At 52.8% G+C, this 16,754-nt stretch overlaps 1 protein-coding gene across 1 annotated transcript; it reads left to right on the top strand.

The window, feature by feature from the left end:
- Positions 1–14,380: 14,380 nt before the first annotated feature.
- Positions 14,381–16,339, top strand: SOCS1 (suppressor of cytokine signaling 1). Its single transcript, XM_049903872.1, has 2 exons — positions 14,381–14,477; positions 15,032–16,339. The coding sequence occupies exon 2, from the start codon at positions 15,082–15,084 to the stop codon at positions 15,742–15,744; it is 663 nt and encodes a 220-aa protein (XP_049759829.1). The 5' UTR covers positions 14,381–14,477; positions 15,032–15,081; the 3' UTR covers positions 15,745–16,339.
- The last annotated feature ends 415 nt before the right edge of the window (positions 16,340–16,754 follow it).

The raw sequence follows: 16,754 nt of genomic DNA, 5'->3' as shown, positions 1-16,754 counted from the left end.
TGAAATGGTACCCCAAGCCTGTTCCTGTGTCAGGTTCATCCAAATGAGAAATGCCACCACATGTGGAATGCTAGAAGTCAATCTTACTGCAGGAACATGTTACTATGGTGATTTCTATGCAACATGGATTAAAGCTTGTACACTGGAAGACTAACCTTCCTTTTGTGTCGGCATTTTGATTTCACTAATAAAGGTGTTACGTATTTAGGGGCCCAGTTTGGAAGCAAAGGAAGCAGAGTTTATTTAAGGGGCAGGGACATGCCTAGTGACGGGACCTCATGAAAGTGTATGGAGCCAATGCCAGCACAGGGGCAGAAATGCACGGGGAGGGGTGGATGGAGATGACAAGAAGCCTTCAAAGCGGACAGGCAACACTGCTTGTGTGGGGTCCTCTTTGCCCAAATGCTCCCATCTGCATACACACACATACACACACACACACAGGATGCCCATATGCTATTTATGTGGTCCACATTCAACAGCAAGCCCAAGAGCATAGCAGCAGCTTCTATTCTCTAGACGGGCAGAAAGAAGGGTTAGAAATGTGCATTTTGCAGCCCAGGATCAGTTTCCTTGCTATGTGACCTTGGGGTGGTGATCAACCTCTCTGAGCCTCATTTGTTCCTTCTGTAAATTAGTAGTATCTACCTCAAAGCTGCTATTTCCACAAATCTTTAAGAGGCTAAGTGTGTTCTCAAAGTTGTGCAGGGCTCTGGGGACAGACATAAATAGGACATGCAGGACCCTGCCCTCACGGAGCTTGCAGTCCAGAGAAAAAACATGAGAAACTCCACAAACTCGTAAACACAAGGCTTTTGGCTCACACTGAGTCCCAGCAAGGGAGCAGGCGGGGCTGGGGAGGGAGGTCAGAGAAGGCCCTGTGGAGAGCTAAGGGTAGAATGCTCCAGACAGAAGGATCAGCATGTGCAAAAGAGCCAAGGAGGGAAAAAGCTTGAGGTGCTCCAGGAGATGGCCAGAGTAGCCAGAACAGGGTAGGTGGGTGCAGCACACAGGGTGGAAGAGGCAGGTGCCAGATCACACAGACGGGAGGAGCTTGGACATTAATCTGGGTGTGATGAGAAGCCACTTGGGAGTGAAATGATCTGGCATGTATTTTTAAAGACAGCACTGGCTGCTGTGTGGCGAGTGGGTTGTAGGGGATGGGAAGGGGCAGGAGGAACAGTTAGCAGGCCATGGCCACAAGAGAACAGTGGCCTAGACTGGGAGTGGGGTGGCACTGGAAAGCCTCTGAGACAGATGGGCCAGAGCGAGCGAATTCTTCCCAAGATTATGCCCAGAGCCCTGCCTTCCTCATTCCTCCTTCAGCAAACAATTACCGAGCATCACCTTGCACAGGCACTGGGCTCAGGCCCAGGAGGGAAGACAAAGGTGAGCTTCCCAGGGAGTTAGACAGATGCATACATAAATAACTCTGTGTTAAATTTAGTCAAAAACACACCTCAGCTTTCTCATCTGTGAAGTGGCGTGCTCACTGGCTGGCTGGGAGGGTACAATGGCATCATAATGTACACTGTCATCTAGTCCTGGTGCTATGCATATAGTAGGACAAGATGAACCTTTGCTGTTACAGATTGAATTATGCCCCCCAAAATGTGCTGTCTTAGTCATCTAGTGCTGCTGTAACAGAAATGCCGACAAGTGGATGGCTTCAACAAAAAGAAATTTATTTCCTCACAGTAAAGTATTCCAAATTCTAGGCATCAGCTCCAGGCGAAGGCTTTCTCTCTGTCAGCTCTGGAGGAAGGTCCTCATCCTCAGTCTTCCCCCGGCCGAGGAGCTTCTCAGGTGCAGGGACCCCAGGTCCAAAGGACGTGCCCTTCTCCCGGTGCTGCTTTCTTGGTGGTATGAGGTCCCCTTGTCTGCTTGCTTCTATCCTTTACATCTCAAGAGATTGCCTCAAGACAACAGTCCAATCCTGTAGGTTGAGTCCTCACTAACACAACTGCCGCCCATCCTCCCTCAGAAGCAGGATTTACAACATATTGGGAAATCACACAATACCAGGGGAATCATGGCCCAGTCCAATTGATACACACATTTTTGGGGGGACATAATTCAATCCATTACAGTGTTGTAAATTCTAATCCCTATATCTACGGTTATAATCCTATTTGGGAATGGATTTTCTTTGTTACGTTTAAAGAGGCGACGTTCAGTGTAGGCTGTGTTTTAAGCCAACCGCCTTTGAGATATAAAACGAGCAGATTAGCAGGGAGGAGCAAACAGATGGGAGAAGATAGCACCATTGTCACATGAAGATCAAAACCAAAAGCTAAACTGTTGCCATTGAGTCAATTCCGGCTCATCCACCAGGGCTCTATAGATCACCAAGGAGCAAAAGAATAAGCACCTTCCCCCAGAGCCAACAGAGATGCCTTTCCCTAGAGCTAGCACCCTGATTTTGGACTTCTAGCCTCCTAAACTGTAAGAGAATAAATTTCTGTGTGCTAAAGCCACCCATGTGTGATGCGGCTTTAGCACACATTAGGTAACTAAGACATTTGCTACAGGGAATGGTCAGAGTCCCATGTACATTAGCTTCTGACCTTCAAACCCCATCAATGTGGGCTTTAAGGCCCAACTCAAGTTCACACTGGCTGCCATACTCCTTGGCTGGGGCACCTTGGACTAATCAGGTCTACTCACTTGCCTCATCCATCTCATGGGGTAATAAAGGGCTCGACAGCTGATGTGTGTGAAGGTGCCTAGCAGAGTCCTAGGCATGTGGTCACGGTTATTTCCTTTATTATTTCATCTGGGACTTGGGCTGAAGGATTGGGGTCCAGCTGGTGGAGATGGTAGATGGGGACCAAGTGGAGGGGAAAGGGACTGCTCAAGTGAGCCTTGGGAGAAGGCCTAGAAGAAATCTGAGTTTTGCAGGACTTTGGAGCCTACCCCAGGCAGTAGTGTGGAATGGAAAGTCCTCTTTCAGATCTCGGCTCTGTGGCCCTGAGGAAGTCACTTTCCTCTCTGTGTCCCACTCTCCTCCACTGTCAATTGGGAGGCTAAAAGTGCCTACCCTGAGGGGACACTGTGGGGGCTCGCTGAGATAAGCGTCGAGAAGAGGGCCTCAGTAAATGTCAGTTCCCTTTCCCTTGGTCCTTTTGCCCCCCGCCCCCCGCAGCCAGGAAATGCACACAGTTCAGGCTGTTACCATGTACCTCCTGAGAGGGCTGAGGAGGGGCCCAAGCAGGCCAGGAAATTACATTCCACACCTACTCCTCACTTATAGGCTATCTTGTTACCCCACACTTCGCATTTACAACAACAGTAAAAAATCTATTCGACTATTTTGCGCATTAACAACGTCTGGCTGGCAGTAATGAACGCCAGCTCTGCGGAGCCCTGGGTGGCAGGACAGCACTTGGGTCAGAGGTGCTGGCGGTGGGATCCCGTGGTCCCTGCTGCCCGCTTGTGCCCACCCCTCCCAGGGCCACAAGGCACTGCTGCTTCCTCCCTTGGCCTCCCACTCACTCATCGAGGTCATCCATGGTGTCACGCTCGCTGCCTGTCATAGGGCCGCTCCTCTCCGCCTCACAACTTTTCTGTTGTGAGCCTCGGCCTGAAACGTGGTTATATACTGATACAGTCATCCTCCATTTTATGATCTGATGTGGTCATCCTCCATTTTTGCATAACACTGATTTTTGTGTAACAACCTGGTGTTTGGAACCTAACCATGTGGATAAGTGAGGAGTGGGTGTATTGAGCATATACAGTGTGCCAGATACTGGGATATTAACTGCTTTACTGCATTATTGCTCCCACTTTATTGCATCATTGCTCCCACTTTACAGATGAAGAAGCTGAGACTCAGGGGTGGAATGACTTGATCAAGGTCTTACAGTAGACAGGTCTGTGATGGATGGAGTCAGATTTTGCCCAGGACCTACTGGTCGCCTATTAAATATGAAAGACCACATTATGCCCTGATAGTCACTTACACTCAGCGGCATGAAAAGCACTTGGGAGGCCCTTCTGCGCAGCACATTTTGAGAGACAAGGTAGAGGCAGAAGGTCAGAGGATGAGGACAGGGACTCTGACTCACTGAAGGACCTCCCCACTCTTTCATTATAGAGATGCAGTCTGTGCTTTGTAGAGAACAGAAGTGAGCTGGGAAGCAGGTGGACTGGGTAATGTGTGTGGTTTATGGACCTATCCTTAACTCCACGTTTCACTGAAGTCAAAACTCAGGAAGATGCACGAACACACACAGATACCCAGTCACGTAAAATACAAAGAAACGGCCATTCAAACCCACTCAGGCAGACTTGTGGACTCCAAATACATATGCCTCCCCCGCACACAGGTCCTTACAGGTCTCCCCTCCCACACACCCCACACAGAAACACGCACACAAGCAAGCACTTTCAGGCTTGCTTGACACAAGGTGACAAGAAGAAAAATAATCAAACCACAGGCTTGTTCTTTCACTTGCTTGGTTTAGGGCGGGGCGACAGTAGGCTGGGGGCAGGCCGGCTGGAAACCCAAGTTCAGGAAACAAAGAAACAGATGGTAAATTCAGCCACTGAGGGGGTAAGTGGATTCTACAGGCGACCTATCTTGCCTCTCCAGTAGAGAGATTTAATTGAAGCGGGACACGTAGGGTGAAGTGAGGGCTGGGAAATACTCAAACACAGCCTGGCCTGTGGTAGGGCTTCCCATCATCTGCCTAGGGCGCTTGTCACTGGGAGGGGCGGCAGCAGGAAGATGACACAGACTCTGGGTTGAGGTGTCCATTTGAGGTACAATTCAGGAAGAAAAATGCCACAAACTAGGCAACCACACAGGCCCAGATTCAATTCCTTGCTGGGTGACCCTAGGCCTGTCTCTTAACTTCTCTAAGCCATATTTGCCAAATAGGAAGAAGACACCCACCTCTCCTTTGTGGAGAGGACCAAGGGGCCATGTTGTTCTGATTGCTGTAGCTCGGCTATAGTAGAAGCTCAATAAATGTGTTAATAAATTAAAGAATGAGCAGGCATTAAAGCAACAATGAGATACTGCACACATACCCATCAAATGAACAATCGGAAAAGGTTGGATAGTGAAGTATTGGCAAGGGCATGGGAATGGATATCATCAAATTCCACGGCCAAGTACATACACATGGTATGTTGCAGAAAACTGGGTGGTGTCATTAACATTAAATAGGCAAACTGTTTCTCACACATGTGCAGAGGATCTACATGGATTTCAGGGCCACACTGTTTGCAAGAGCAAAGAACCAGAAACAACCTACCTGTCCGTCAACAAGGGACGGCTAAATGAACGTAGAAGGTTCACCTGGAGGAACAGCATGCAGTTATTACACAGAATGAGGTTTATCTACACGTGCTAATAACAAAGACAAACGGCCAGGGCAGGCTGTTGGGTGGAAAGGGCTAGATGCATTTAAACTTGTTATCATCCAGTGGATCCCAGATTCATGGCAACCCCATGAGTGTCAATGGCTGAGTTTTCTTCCTGGCAGCCAAGCATGTTTGCACTAATGTATTTTTTGTATTTTTGGAGAAAAAAACTCTACACAAAGCAACATATATATAGATATAAGTGAAAGTTTATAAATCAAGTCAGTCTCTCATTCAAAAGTTTATATACACCTTGCTATATACTCCTGGAAACCCTGGTGGTATAGTGGTTAAGTGCTACAGCTGCTAACCAAAGGGTCGGCAGTTCAAATCTCCAGGCGCTCCTTGGAAACTCTATGGGGCAGTTCTACTCTGTCCTATAGGGTCGCTATGAGTTGGAATCGACTCGATGGCACTGGGTTTGGTTTGGGTTGGTATATACTCCTAGTTGCTCTCCCCATAATGAGGCAGCATACTCGTTTTCTCCGCCCTGTATTTCCGTGTCCATTCAGCCAGCTTCTGTCCCCCTCTGCTTTCTCATCTCCCCTCCAGACAGGAGCTGCCCACATAGTCTCATGTGTCTACTTGATCCAAGAAGCTCACTCCTCACCAGTATCATTTTCTATTTTATAGTCCAGTCCAATCTCTGTCTGAAGAGCTGCCTTTGGGAATGGTTCCCGTCTTGGGCTAACAGAAGTTCCTTCTAGTCTCAGTCAGACCATTAAGTCTCATCTTTTTAAGAGAATCTGAGGTCTGCATCCCACTGCTCTCCTGCTCCTTCAGAGATTCTCTGTAGTGTTCCCTGTCTGGGCAGTCATCGGTTGTGGCCGGGCACCATCTAGTTCTTCCAGTCTCAGGCTGATGTAGTCTCTGATTTATGTGGCCCTTTCTGTTTCTTGGAAACCCTGGTGGCGTAGTGGTTAAGTGCTATGGCTGCTGACCAAAAGGTCAGCAGTTCATATCCACCAGGAACTCCTTGGAAATCCTATGGGGCAGTTCTACTCTGTCCTATAGGATCGCTATGAGTCGGAATTGACTCGACAGCAATGGGTTTGGTTTTTGGTTTCTGTTTCTTGGGCTCATAATTACCTGGTTCTTCATTCTCTTTTGCTCCATGTAGGTTGAGACCAATTGATACATCTTAGATGGCCACTAGCTAGCGTTTAAGACCCCAGACGCCACTCTCCAAAGTGGGATGCAGAATGTTTCCTTAATAAATTTTATTATGCCAGTTGACCTAGATGTCCCCTGAAACCATGGTCCCCAAACCCCTGCCCCTGCTACACTGGCCTTCGAAGCGTCCAGCTTATTCAGGAAACTTCTTTGCTTTTGGTTTTGTCCAGTGGTGCTGACCTCTCCTGTATTGTATATTGTCTTTCCCTTCACCTAAACTAGTTCTTGTCTACTATCTAATTAGTGAATACCCTTTTCCCTCCCTCCCTCCTTGCTCTCGTAACCATCAAAGAATATTTTCTTCTCTGTTTAAATTATTTCTCGAGTTCTTAAATATGGTCTCATACAATATTTGTCTTCTGCAACTAATTTCACTCAGCATAATGCCTTCCAGATTCCTCCAGCAACATATATTTTTCTGGGCAAAAATACATTGGTGCAAACATGCTTGGCTTCCAGGAAGAAAAATCAGCCATTGACACACATGGGGTTGCCATGAATCTGGGATCCACTGGATGACAACAAGTTTAAATGCACAGATAAAAATCTGGAAGGACACAGACCAAACTGGTGACTGGGGGTACCCTTAATTATTTTATTAGGGACAATGAAAAATAATTAAAGAGAAAAGAGGAATGCGCATCAGTGAAGGTCTCTAGTAGGTACTCAGCAAAGCTCTGTTGAAGCTGAAAATAGATAGTGCAGGCACTTTGAATGTAAATTCTGTGATAGCAAAGTGTTGTTATCTTCTCTCTGGCGCCAGTGACATCAGCCATTTTCAGGGCTTGCTGGTCTGGGTAAGGTGACCCAGAAGGCTCTCTGCTAGGGGCTCCTTGCCCCGGGGCAGGGAGAAGCCACACCAAGCTGCTGTCTTCCTTAGCAAGCCTCCTCCTACAGACCTTTAGGGGCATTTGGGGTCTATCTTGTGTACCTTCAGCATCCTCTCCAGTAACTCTTCCACTCGGCTCCCTAAGCCCCCGTTTCCAGCCTTTGTGTATGTCGTGATCTTTGTCAGGGGTCTCCCTTCTCTGCTCTTGGCTAAGTCCCACTTGTTCTTTGAAACTCAGGTCAAGGATCCCCTCCTCCCAGAGCCTGCACTGGGCCCTGCAGGCTTGGCTGGGTGCCTCTTCTTGCACCCACAAACATGGGCGTCCCACATCTTGACCACATGTGCCTGCCCTGGAGTAAGATGCCTCCTCACACAGAGAGAACTGGGCCAGGTGCAACCTTCTGTCACAGTCTAAGTCATTCTCAACAGCTTTACCACAGCGAGGGGCCACTGAGGCGAGACGTCGTCCTCCCCCAACTCTGAATGTCCCTTCCTGCTGTATGCCCTAGCGCTTAGTTGTTAACCGAAAGGTTGGTGGTTTGAGCCCACCAGCCACTCCATGGAAGAAAGATGTTGCCATCTGCTTTCATAAAGATGACAGCCTTGGAAACCCTATGGGGCAGTTCTACTCTGTCCTATAGGGTCGCTAGGGGTCAGAATTGATTCGATGGCAATAGTTTTTTTTTTTTTTTTTGCTGTATGCTAGTTTTTGTGTCTATTCTCATAGCTTCTGGAAATTCTTTTCTCCTCTCTATGGCAGCTGCCAAAGGTAACTGCTGTTGTTTGTTACCAGCGGCTGCCACCTAGTTTGCTACTTAAGAGATGGGGGTAAAGTGGATGGGAACCAAATCAGCTTATTACAATAGCATGTAAATGCAGAATCAATAGGCTTTGAGATCCTGAAAGATCTGCTGATGGAAACAGCTGGGCCTGCCCTGCTTAGGCTTTGTGACAGTTCTTTGGGACACTCAGATTAAGTCAACTCCCTGAAGCCACACAGTTGGTGGGGGGTGGGCTGGGGAGCCGGGACTAGAACCTAGGCATGTCTGGACTCACACTGGTGCTCTCCTGAATCCACTGTCCTGCCTCACCTATTCTGAGGTTGTTAACATTAATACTAGTGACTGCTTTCTGAAGGCTGGTTAAGTGTGATTTCACACAGTCTCTGGTTTCATCTCTCCTTTGTTCTCCTGTCTCAGGGGAATAATGGAAAGAACAGGACTCCCGTCAAGTCTCCTGAGGACTGCTACACCACAGGCTCTGCCTGTCATTTCTTTGGAGTCCGAAAACACTGAAACACGCAAAGAATCTTTCCAGCTGACAAAATGGGTTGGGATCCGGTTTTATTTCACGCAAGAAAGCAACCTCTCCGGACAGAGGCCTCCAAGCCATGCTCAGCCAACCCCAAGGCTCCCCCAAAAAGGCCCCTCTGCAAGTTCCACTAGCTCTCTGAGCTATGCTTCCATCATTGTCATCTAGTAAATGGCCACAGATAACTCCCTGCTCACAGACTCACGTGATCAATTAACAAGATAATAGACTAAAAACTGTCACTTGCCCCAGAGCAGGGGTTCATCAAATGTGTCCTTTCCTAGAGTCTCCCGGGGACTAAGGGTGACCCTAGACCTCAGGCCTTGGACTCCCCACACAGTGCTCTCTCCTACAAAGTAGGAACGTCCCAGCTCTCCTGAAGGAGCATCTTTGCACCCATTTCAAAGACTGGTGTGGTGACACCTGAGGGGGCCAGGGCAGTTAGTGAGTCATGAGGTGTGACTCAAGGCCTCTACCACAGCTCATCTTGGCTAAAGTACCAGCTGTTCAAAAGGTCAGCAGCCAGAGGCTCTTACAAACCCAATCACATCATGCCTCCTTGGTTTGTACTCAGGGTACAATCCAAATACCTCCCGCTGCCCAACAAGGCCCTGTCTGATCAGCCCCTACCAACCCCTTTGCCTCACCTTTAAATTCACCCCTTTGTGTTCTAAGTTAACTGCACCCACTCCTTCCTGATCCTCAAGCATGCTAATTGGGCCTTGCCACAGGGCCTTTGCACTGGCTGTTCTCTCTACCTGGGGTCCTCTTCATTCCCCTTTTGGAAACGCAAGCTCCTCTCATTCTTCGGGCCTCAACTCCATAGTGACCACCTCCAGGAGCCTTCCCTGACTATTTTTTCTAAAGCACTCCCTCCACTCCTCTAGTTGCTCCCTTTCTTCCAGTTTACTTCCACGGCACTTGGCATGATCTGAAATAATCCTGTGAATTCATTGTCTGTCTCCCCTCTAACTGCCCACAGTGCCTGGCATACAGCGGGCACTCAACAAACACCTACAGATTAAATGCTGAAAGAGTGAACTAGATATGTTATGACCCCATCTTATAGATGAAGAAACTGAAGCAGAAGAAAGCTAAAAAGCTTGCAGCTTGTTCCAGGACACACACTCATAAAGCCACAGAGACTTAAACCCAGGCCAGGTTAACACAGAATCTACCCTCTGAGCCCCACAGCGAGGGGCTCCCCAGGGCACTGCCGCCCATGGAACTTGGCCGTCCCATGTGCTGGAAGACAGGGAGGGCGGAGGCGCGCTGGGGCAGAGGACAGTTTCAGGATGATGAGCTCTGTCCCTGACTGTGGGTTGCTTTTCCCAGCAGGATACTACCAGAGCTAGAACGAGAAAGTGAAAAACTCAAACTCTGGGTCTGGATTCGTACTGCTGGCTAGGCCCCTCACTTCTAGGCTGCCAGGGTCTGCCAAGTGGGGGAGATGCCCTGTGGCCTGGGCAAGCTGTGGACACAAGGCTGTCCCATCTGCCGTGGGACCAGAAGTCATTCGGCTTTGCACTTGGCGTGCATCACTGCTCTGTGAGATACAAAACTCCCAGGGCCCATTTCGTTGATGGGGCAACTGAGGCCCAAAGAGGACAAGTTGCTTGTCCAAGGTCACACAGCTAGGAAGTTGCAGACCTGGAGTCCAGACCTGGCTCAGTCTCCCTGTGGAGTCTGTGCTCTTAAGGGCTCCCACGATGCCTGGCTTCCCGAAAGACCAGTGTCCAGCCCTCCAGGGAGAAGGACGTAGGAGCAGATGCCTGTCAATCAGCATATTTCTTTTTCCTTTTCAGCACCTGGATTTGGTTTCGTTTTGAACTCAGGACTACAGAAAATGAAACCAAAGCTGTATAACTAACTGTCACTGCTGGTGGTGAGGAAAACCATGTGTACCGTACCCAGTAACTGGGGCCTGACTCACCCTAGCCTTCACAACTAGGACCTGGTCAGGGTGGGAGAGGGGACCAGGCCCATCGTACAGGTGAGGCAACTGAGGCTCAGAAGGGCCCAAAGCCACTTGGAGGGAAGCCAGCAGACCTGTCTCCCTCCTCCCCAGGCCAGCTCAGGATACAGATGGAACTCTGTGATTTCTTGGGCATCTACTGTTTTTCCAGGAGACAGACCAAGGTGGCAGACCATGAGGAATGGGGAGAAAGGGGCATTACAGCACAGTGGACAAGGGTGAAGGCTTATTCTGGGTATGACTCCTGCCTTTGCTCCTTCTGAGCTACATGCCTCTTAGAGGGGGGGAAGCATCCTCAGTCTCCCCATCTGTAAAATGGGTAGATTGGATTGCTGTGCCAATCCAAAGTTCTAACAACCATAAAGCATCCAGCACACAGTCAGTTTAAGCCAATGCATCCCCCAAAAACAAATAAACCCTTTGCTGTCGAGTTGATTCTCATAGCCACCCTATACGACAGAGCAGAACTGTCCTATAGGATTTCCAAGGAACAGCTGGTAGATTTGAACTGCTAACCTTTTGGTTAGTAGTCTCAGCTCTTAACCACTGTGTCACCAGGGCTCCTATGCATCACAGGGGTCATTAAATGAAGAAAGGAAGAGGCTAGGAAGGAGTCTGGCAGCAAGGGGGAGGCCTAGAGAAGGAGGGCCCAGTGTGGGGGCAGGGGAATGGCTCTCCCAAGCAGCCCTGTAGGCCGCCAATGAGGGGTGGGGTGCGCAAGGGTCATCAGTTATTTATAGAACTTTCCTCTGCCCAGAGGCCTGTCAAGGAGACATGATGGCTGGAGGACAAGTGATGCAGGAGCCAACCAGCCTGGCTGCTCCCTCTGGGCCAGGACATCTGCCCCAGCTTGAGAGAGGAGGGGTGCTGTTCCCAGCCACCCTGCCAACACCTAGAGGCCTGGCTTATCCCCCAAGAAAGTCTCCTCCTTCTCCACTGCCCATGCCTCCTGTGGCCTGTGCTCCTTCTAAAATGGCCACAAGGGATGAAGCCATGTGTCCTGGGGGCAGCAGCCCGCTGCCACATCCACAGGTACTCCAAGATGAGAACAACAATAGCAACAGCAGCAGACACCTAAGGAACGCTCACTAGGCTCCAAGGACTAGTCTAACCACTGGACCCATAACCACTCATAACCATGACAACGCAAGGGGGAAGGTACTATCATTATCCCCATTTCACAGATGAAGACACCAAGGCAAGAGAGGCTAATTATATGCCCAAATCCACACGGCTAGGAAGTTACAGAGTTCTAATTAGAACCCAGGTAGTCTAGCTCCATAGTCCAGCTCTCAACCCCTACTTTATATTTTATACATCTTTCACACACGCACACACACACAGACTAATCCACAGCAATACCTGCACAGGCACACTCAGAAACCCCAGGCCCACCTTTAGAGGCCTACCTTGACACACCTGCACATAACCCTGGGCCTACCCTCTCTCCTGCTTTCACCACTTAACACATGCTGTCCCCCAGCAGGCCACACATTCCCCAGATGATGGCATCTCTCTTGTCCCTTCAGGGGTCCCCAGTAGATGCTCAATCAGCAACCTTGGAATGACCACCCCTGGCATGGTTCCACATCTTCTCTCCCCCTCCCCATGTATGCGCAGACACACATGACCTAGGACAGCCAACCCAGGACCACCACCAGCCCCTACCACACAGGCATTCAGGTACCCAATGGGGCCCTAAGATAGGCTGGTTCTGGGCCACCCTCTTGTCTGGGGAAACTGAGGCACTATGGGGCCAGGAAGGGAAACCGACAGGCAGGAAACAGCCTGGTACCAAAAGGTTTCCCGGAAAAGCCGGCAGCTGCGGCCCAGAGCGGTCTGTAGAGGGCAGTGTGTGCCAGCGCCAGTCCAACCGCAAGCCCCAAGTCTGCTGCGACTTCTGTGACTCCATCGGACTCAGGGACTGCCCACACGGCAAGCCCCAGCTCTCATTTTTCTTTCTTTCAAAAATACATCATCCAGGCGCCTACACCATGGCCCAAGACCCCGTGCGGGAGCCCCCGCCCCCTGCTCAACAGATAGGATCACACACAAACGTACATATGAGTCTTGCCGAGCGGCTTACAAACGGCGGGGGCGGGGCGCGGGACGACCACGTATCCCAGCGAGGCGAGGCTTCTGAGCTAGTGCTCCCACCGCCAAGCCCCCACCACCCCAAGACGGGGGGGGGGGGGGGAGGAGCAGACGCTCAATTGAGGAGCAGCAGGGGAATCCAGAGGGTGGCCCGCGTGGCCTTGGACTCTAGGCTGTTTGCGGTGGGAAGAGGTAGGGTTCAGAGCAGCTAGAAAGCTCCAAGTCGGTTTACGGAATCATCACATCCGAACCATTTTTCAATATGCTCCAAAGTCTTGTAGCGTGTTTGGAGCTGCCCAGCTAATCCTCTACCACAAATAAAAAAGGGACCAGCGTCAGCCGGGTAGTGCCGGCCCGTCTCAGCCACAGCAATCATAGCTGCCGCGCAGTGGGAGCGCCGGGAACGCGAGCCGAGGCCGTGGTGGCCCCGGCCCCGCCTGGTTTCCGAGTAACTCGCGCCTGCAGCTGAAGCGTTCCTCCAAAGCCTGCGGTCTGGCCGCGGCTTCCTGGGAAGCCCAAACCAAGACTCGCCCGGGAGGGGTGCGGGGGCAGCCCGAGGCTCCGGGACTGCGGCGACGGCGGGGGCAGTCCCCAGGGGCCCGGGGCCGCGGCCCACGAGAGACTGAGGTGGGGGTCCTCCAGGTCGTACGGTCTTTGGAGGGGGCAGATCCCAGGGTCGTGACGCTCCCGGGGCTTCCCGGAGGAGTCTGGATGGGGGAAAATAGAGGGCAGGAATCTGCCGGACGGGGACTGAGACACCTGGAGAGGCAGAGAGGAGACTCAGGGTCAGTCCAGAGCATCCTAGAGCACCTGGCTCTAGACGTCTGGGATGGGGTCGCAGTGGTTGTTAAATGCTGTGGGTTCCAACTCATAGCGACCTCCTGTACAAAAGGACAAAACGCTACCCGGTCCTGCCCCATTCGCACAATCGTTGTCACTATGTCAATCCATTTCACTGAGGGTCTTCCTCTATTTCGCTGACCCTCTACCAAGCGTGGTGTCCTCCTCCAGGGGCCGGTCCCTCCGGATAACGCAGCCACAGGAAGTGAAACAAGTCTCACCATCATAGTTTCTAAGGAGCACTCTGGCTGTACTTCTTCCAAGACAGATTTGTTCGTTCTTCCGGCAGTAAATTCAAAGGCATCAATTCTTCTTCAGTCTTCCTTATTATCCAGCTTTCACATGAATATGAGGCGACTGAAAATACCATGGCTTAGACCTGGTGCACCTTAGTCCCCAAGGGACATCTTTGCTTTTTAACACTTTAAAGGGGGCGTGGGGGGCAAAAGGCGCGCCAGGTCCGAAGGCGGCGGCCCAGAGGTGGCCGGAAGACTCAGGGACGGGCCACTGACACGCAGTGGAGGGGTCCTAGCCCAGGAGCAAGGCTAGGCCGGGTTGGGGGGGCGGCCCCGGCTCTGCGGAGAAGTCGGGACAGTGCGTTTCGGCCGGCGTCTGCTCGACCCGCGCCACCGCGGAAAGAGAAACTGAAACTGGCGCGGGGGGAGCGGGCCCCATGGGGGTGGAGCCAGGAGGGGCGGGACCTCCCACCGCCCCCCGCCCCGCCTCCGCGGCTCGGTTAAAAGCATGGGTGCCCCGGCGGGCGCGGAGCAGAGCGAGCTGCGGCCGTGGCAGCTGCACGGCTCCTCGCCCCGGAGCATGCGCGAGAGCCGCCCCGGAGCCCCCCCGCCGCCCCGCCCGCGGCGCCCAGCGCCCCGCCGCCAGGTGAGCCGGCCACTGGGCAGGAGGAGGGAGAGGGGAGGAAAGGAGCACAGCTGGTCGGCCAGCCAACTGGGCGGCCGCGGAGGCTACTAGCTGGGGTCGCGGCGACCACGCCCCCAGCCCCCGGGCCGCACCCAGGCCGACCTCCGCGTGCGGGGTACCCGCAGCGTGGTCTTTCTCCTGCCTTTGCCCAAATCCCCGGAACGAGGCGCTGGTCCCCGCCCTGGCCAGCAGGCGGCGAACCGAGGGCCGGGCGGCCAGAGTCGGGCAGGCTTCTCCCGGGCACTCTCTCCACGCCCCCTTCTGCGACCCAAACCCCGTGCGACCTGGAGCCTGGGCTCCGCCCTCGCTGAGCCACCACCCGCCTGGAACTGTTCCGCGGACGGGAAGCCCATTTTACTGAAGAGCCCACTGAGGCTCAAGAGAGCCGTGCGGACTTGGAACCTACTTCGGCCCCTTAGGGTCGATTCGGCCTGGAGCCCTACCCCTTCCCAGGTGCCTCGCGGCCCCTCACCTGCCCAGCCGCACCCGCTCACTGCCTCTGTCTCCCCCATCAGCGCACCCCCGGACGCTATGGCCCACCCCTTCGGCTGGCCCCGCGTGTAGGATGGTAGCACACAACCAGGTGGCAGCCGACAATGCAATCTCCACGGCAGCAGAACCCCGACGGTGGCCAGAGCCTTCCTCCTCCTCCTCCGCACCCGTGGCCCCGGCGCGCCCGCGGCCCTGCCCGGCGGCCCCGGCCCCGGCCCCGGCCCCGGCCCCGGCCCTGGCCCCGGCCCCGGGCGACACACACTTCCGCACGTTCCGCTCGCACGCTGAGTACCGGCTCATCACGCGCGCCAGCGCCCTCCTCGACGCCTGCGGCTTCTACTGGGGACCCCTGAGCGTGCACGGGGCGCACGAGCGGCTGCGCTCGGAACCCGTGGGCACCTTTCTGGTGCGCGACAGCCGCCAACGGAACTGCTTCTTCGCCCTCAGCGTGAAGATGGCCTCGGGCCCCACTAGCATCCGCGTGCACTTCCAGGCCGGCCGCTTCCACCTGGACGGCAGCCGCGAGAGCTTCGACTGCCTCTTCGAGCTGCTGGAGCACTACGTGGCGGCGCCGCGCCGCTTGTTGGGGGCCCCGCTGCGCCAGCGCCGCGTGCGGCCACTGCAGGAGCTGTGCCGTCAGCGTATCGTGGCCACCGTGGGCCGTGAGAACCTGGCGCGCATCCCCCTCAACCCTGTCCTCCGGGACTACCTGAGCTCCTTCCCCTTCCAGATCTAACTGGCCGCGCCCGCCCAGCACGCAGCATTAACTGGGGCGCTTTGTCATTATTTTTCTATTATTAATTATTATTATTTGCCTGGAACTACATGGGTGCCCTCCCCGCCTGGGCTGGAGGGAGCGGGTGTGGGGGGCGAGGCACCACCCGCTCTCTGCTGGAGTTGAGGCCACAGCCCCCTCCCCACCTGTTGGGGGGCGCGCCCCTCCTGGTGCTCCCTCTGGGTCCCCCTGGTTGTTGTAGCAACTTAACTTAACTGTATATGGGGCCAGGACCTGAACTCGATCCTCCTACCTCTTCATGTTTACATATACCCAGTATCTTTGCACAAACCAGGGGTTGGGGAGGGTCTCTGGCTTGATTTTTCTGCTGTGCAGAATCCTATTTTATATTTTTTACAACCAGTAATAAACTTTATTATGAAAGTTTTTTTTTTTTAAGGAAAAAAGGTTTCTAGAGCGTGTGCTTTGGTCCCAGGTTTTCTTTGTTCTGGAAGGACTTGGGGGGCAAAGGGTCCTAAGACTGACCTGCTGAGCTGGAGGTGGAGGTGGCTCGTGTTTTGTGGCTCTGAGCCTTGCTGGGTTCCACACACAACCTGGGGGACAAGGCAGTGGTCTCCTTTTGGTGCCTTGGTGGTGTGTGTGTCTGGTGAAGTAGCAGCTCATGTTGGAGCACTTCGCATGCCAGGCCCTGTTCTGTGCTTTACATGCTTAAGATTACTTAACCCCGTTACAGAAGAGAAAACTGAGGCACGGGTAAATTTGCCTGTGGTCACCCTTGTGTCAGAGAAGGCACTTGGGCTCTTCTGGCTGTTCACCAAAAAATCTGTTTGAAATGGATGACAGAGAGGAAACTACTTTCTTTCTATGGCCCCAACAACTTCCAGGAAGAGGGTGGGGGTTTGATGAGTTTTTGGAAGGAGTCACACATTCTGAAGCTCCTGCATCAAGGGAGACATTTCAGATGGGATGGGGATGCAGGGTTGGGTCTGACTTCCTCCTTCCCACCCTGT

Source organism: Elephas maximus, chromosome 12 (genome assembly GCF_024166365.1).
Source record: "Elephas maximus indicus isolate mEleMax1 chromosome 12, mEleMax1 primary haplotype, whole genome shotgun sequence".
Classification (NCBI taxonomy): Eukaryota; Metazoa; Chordata; class Mammalia; order Proboscidea; family Elephantidae; genus Elephas; species Elephas maximus.
Note: the sequence above shows the minus strand (reverse complement) of the source record. Positions and strands in the feature narration are given on the sequence as shown.

Bases quoted from the DNA above. Each gene is read 5' to 3' on its own strand.
- SOCS1 (XM_049903872.1), top strand. From the start codon at position 15,082: ATGGTAGCACACAACCAGGTGGCAGCCGACAATGCAATCTCCACGGCA.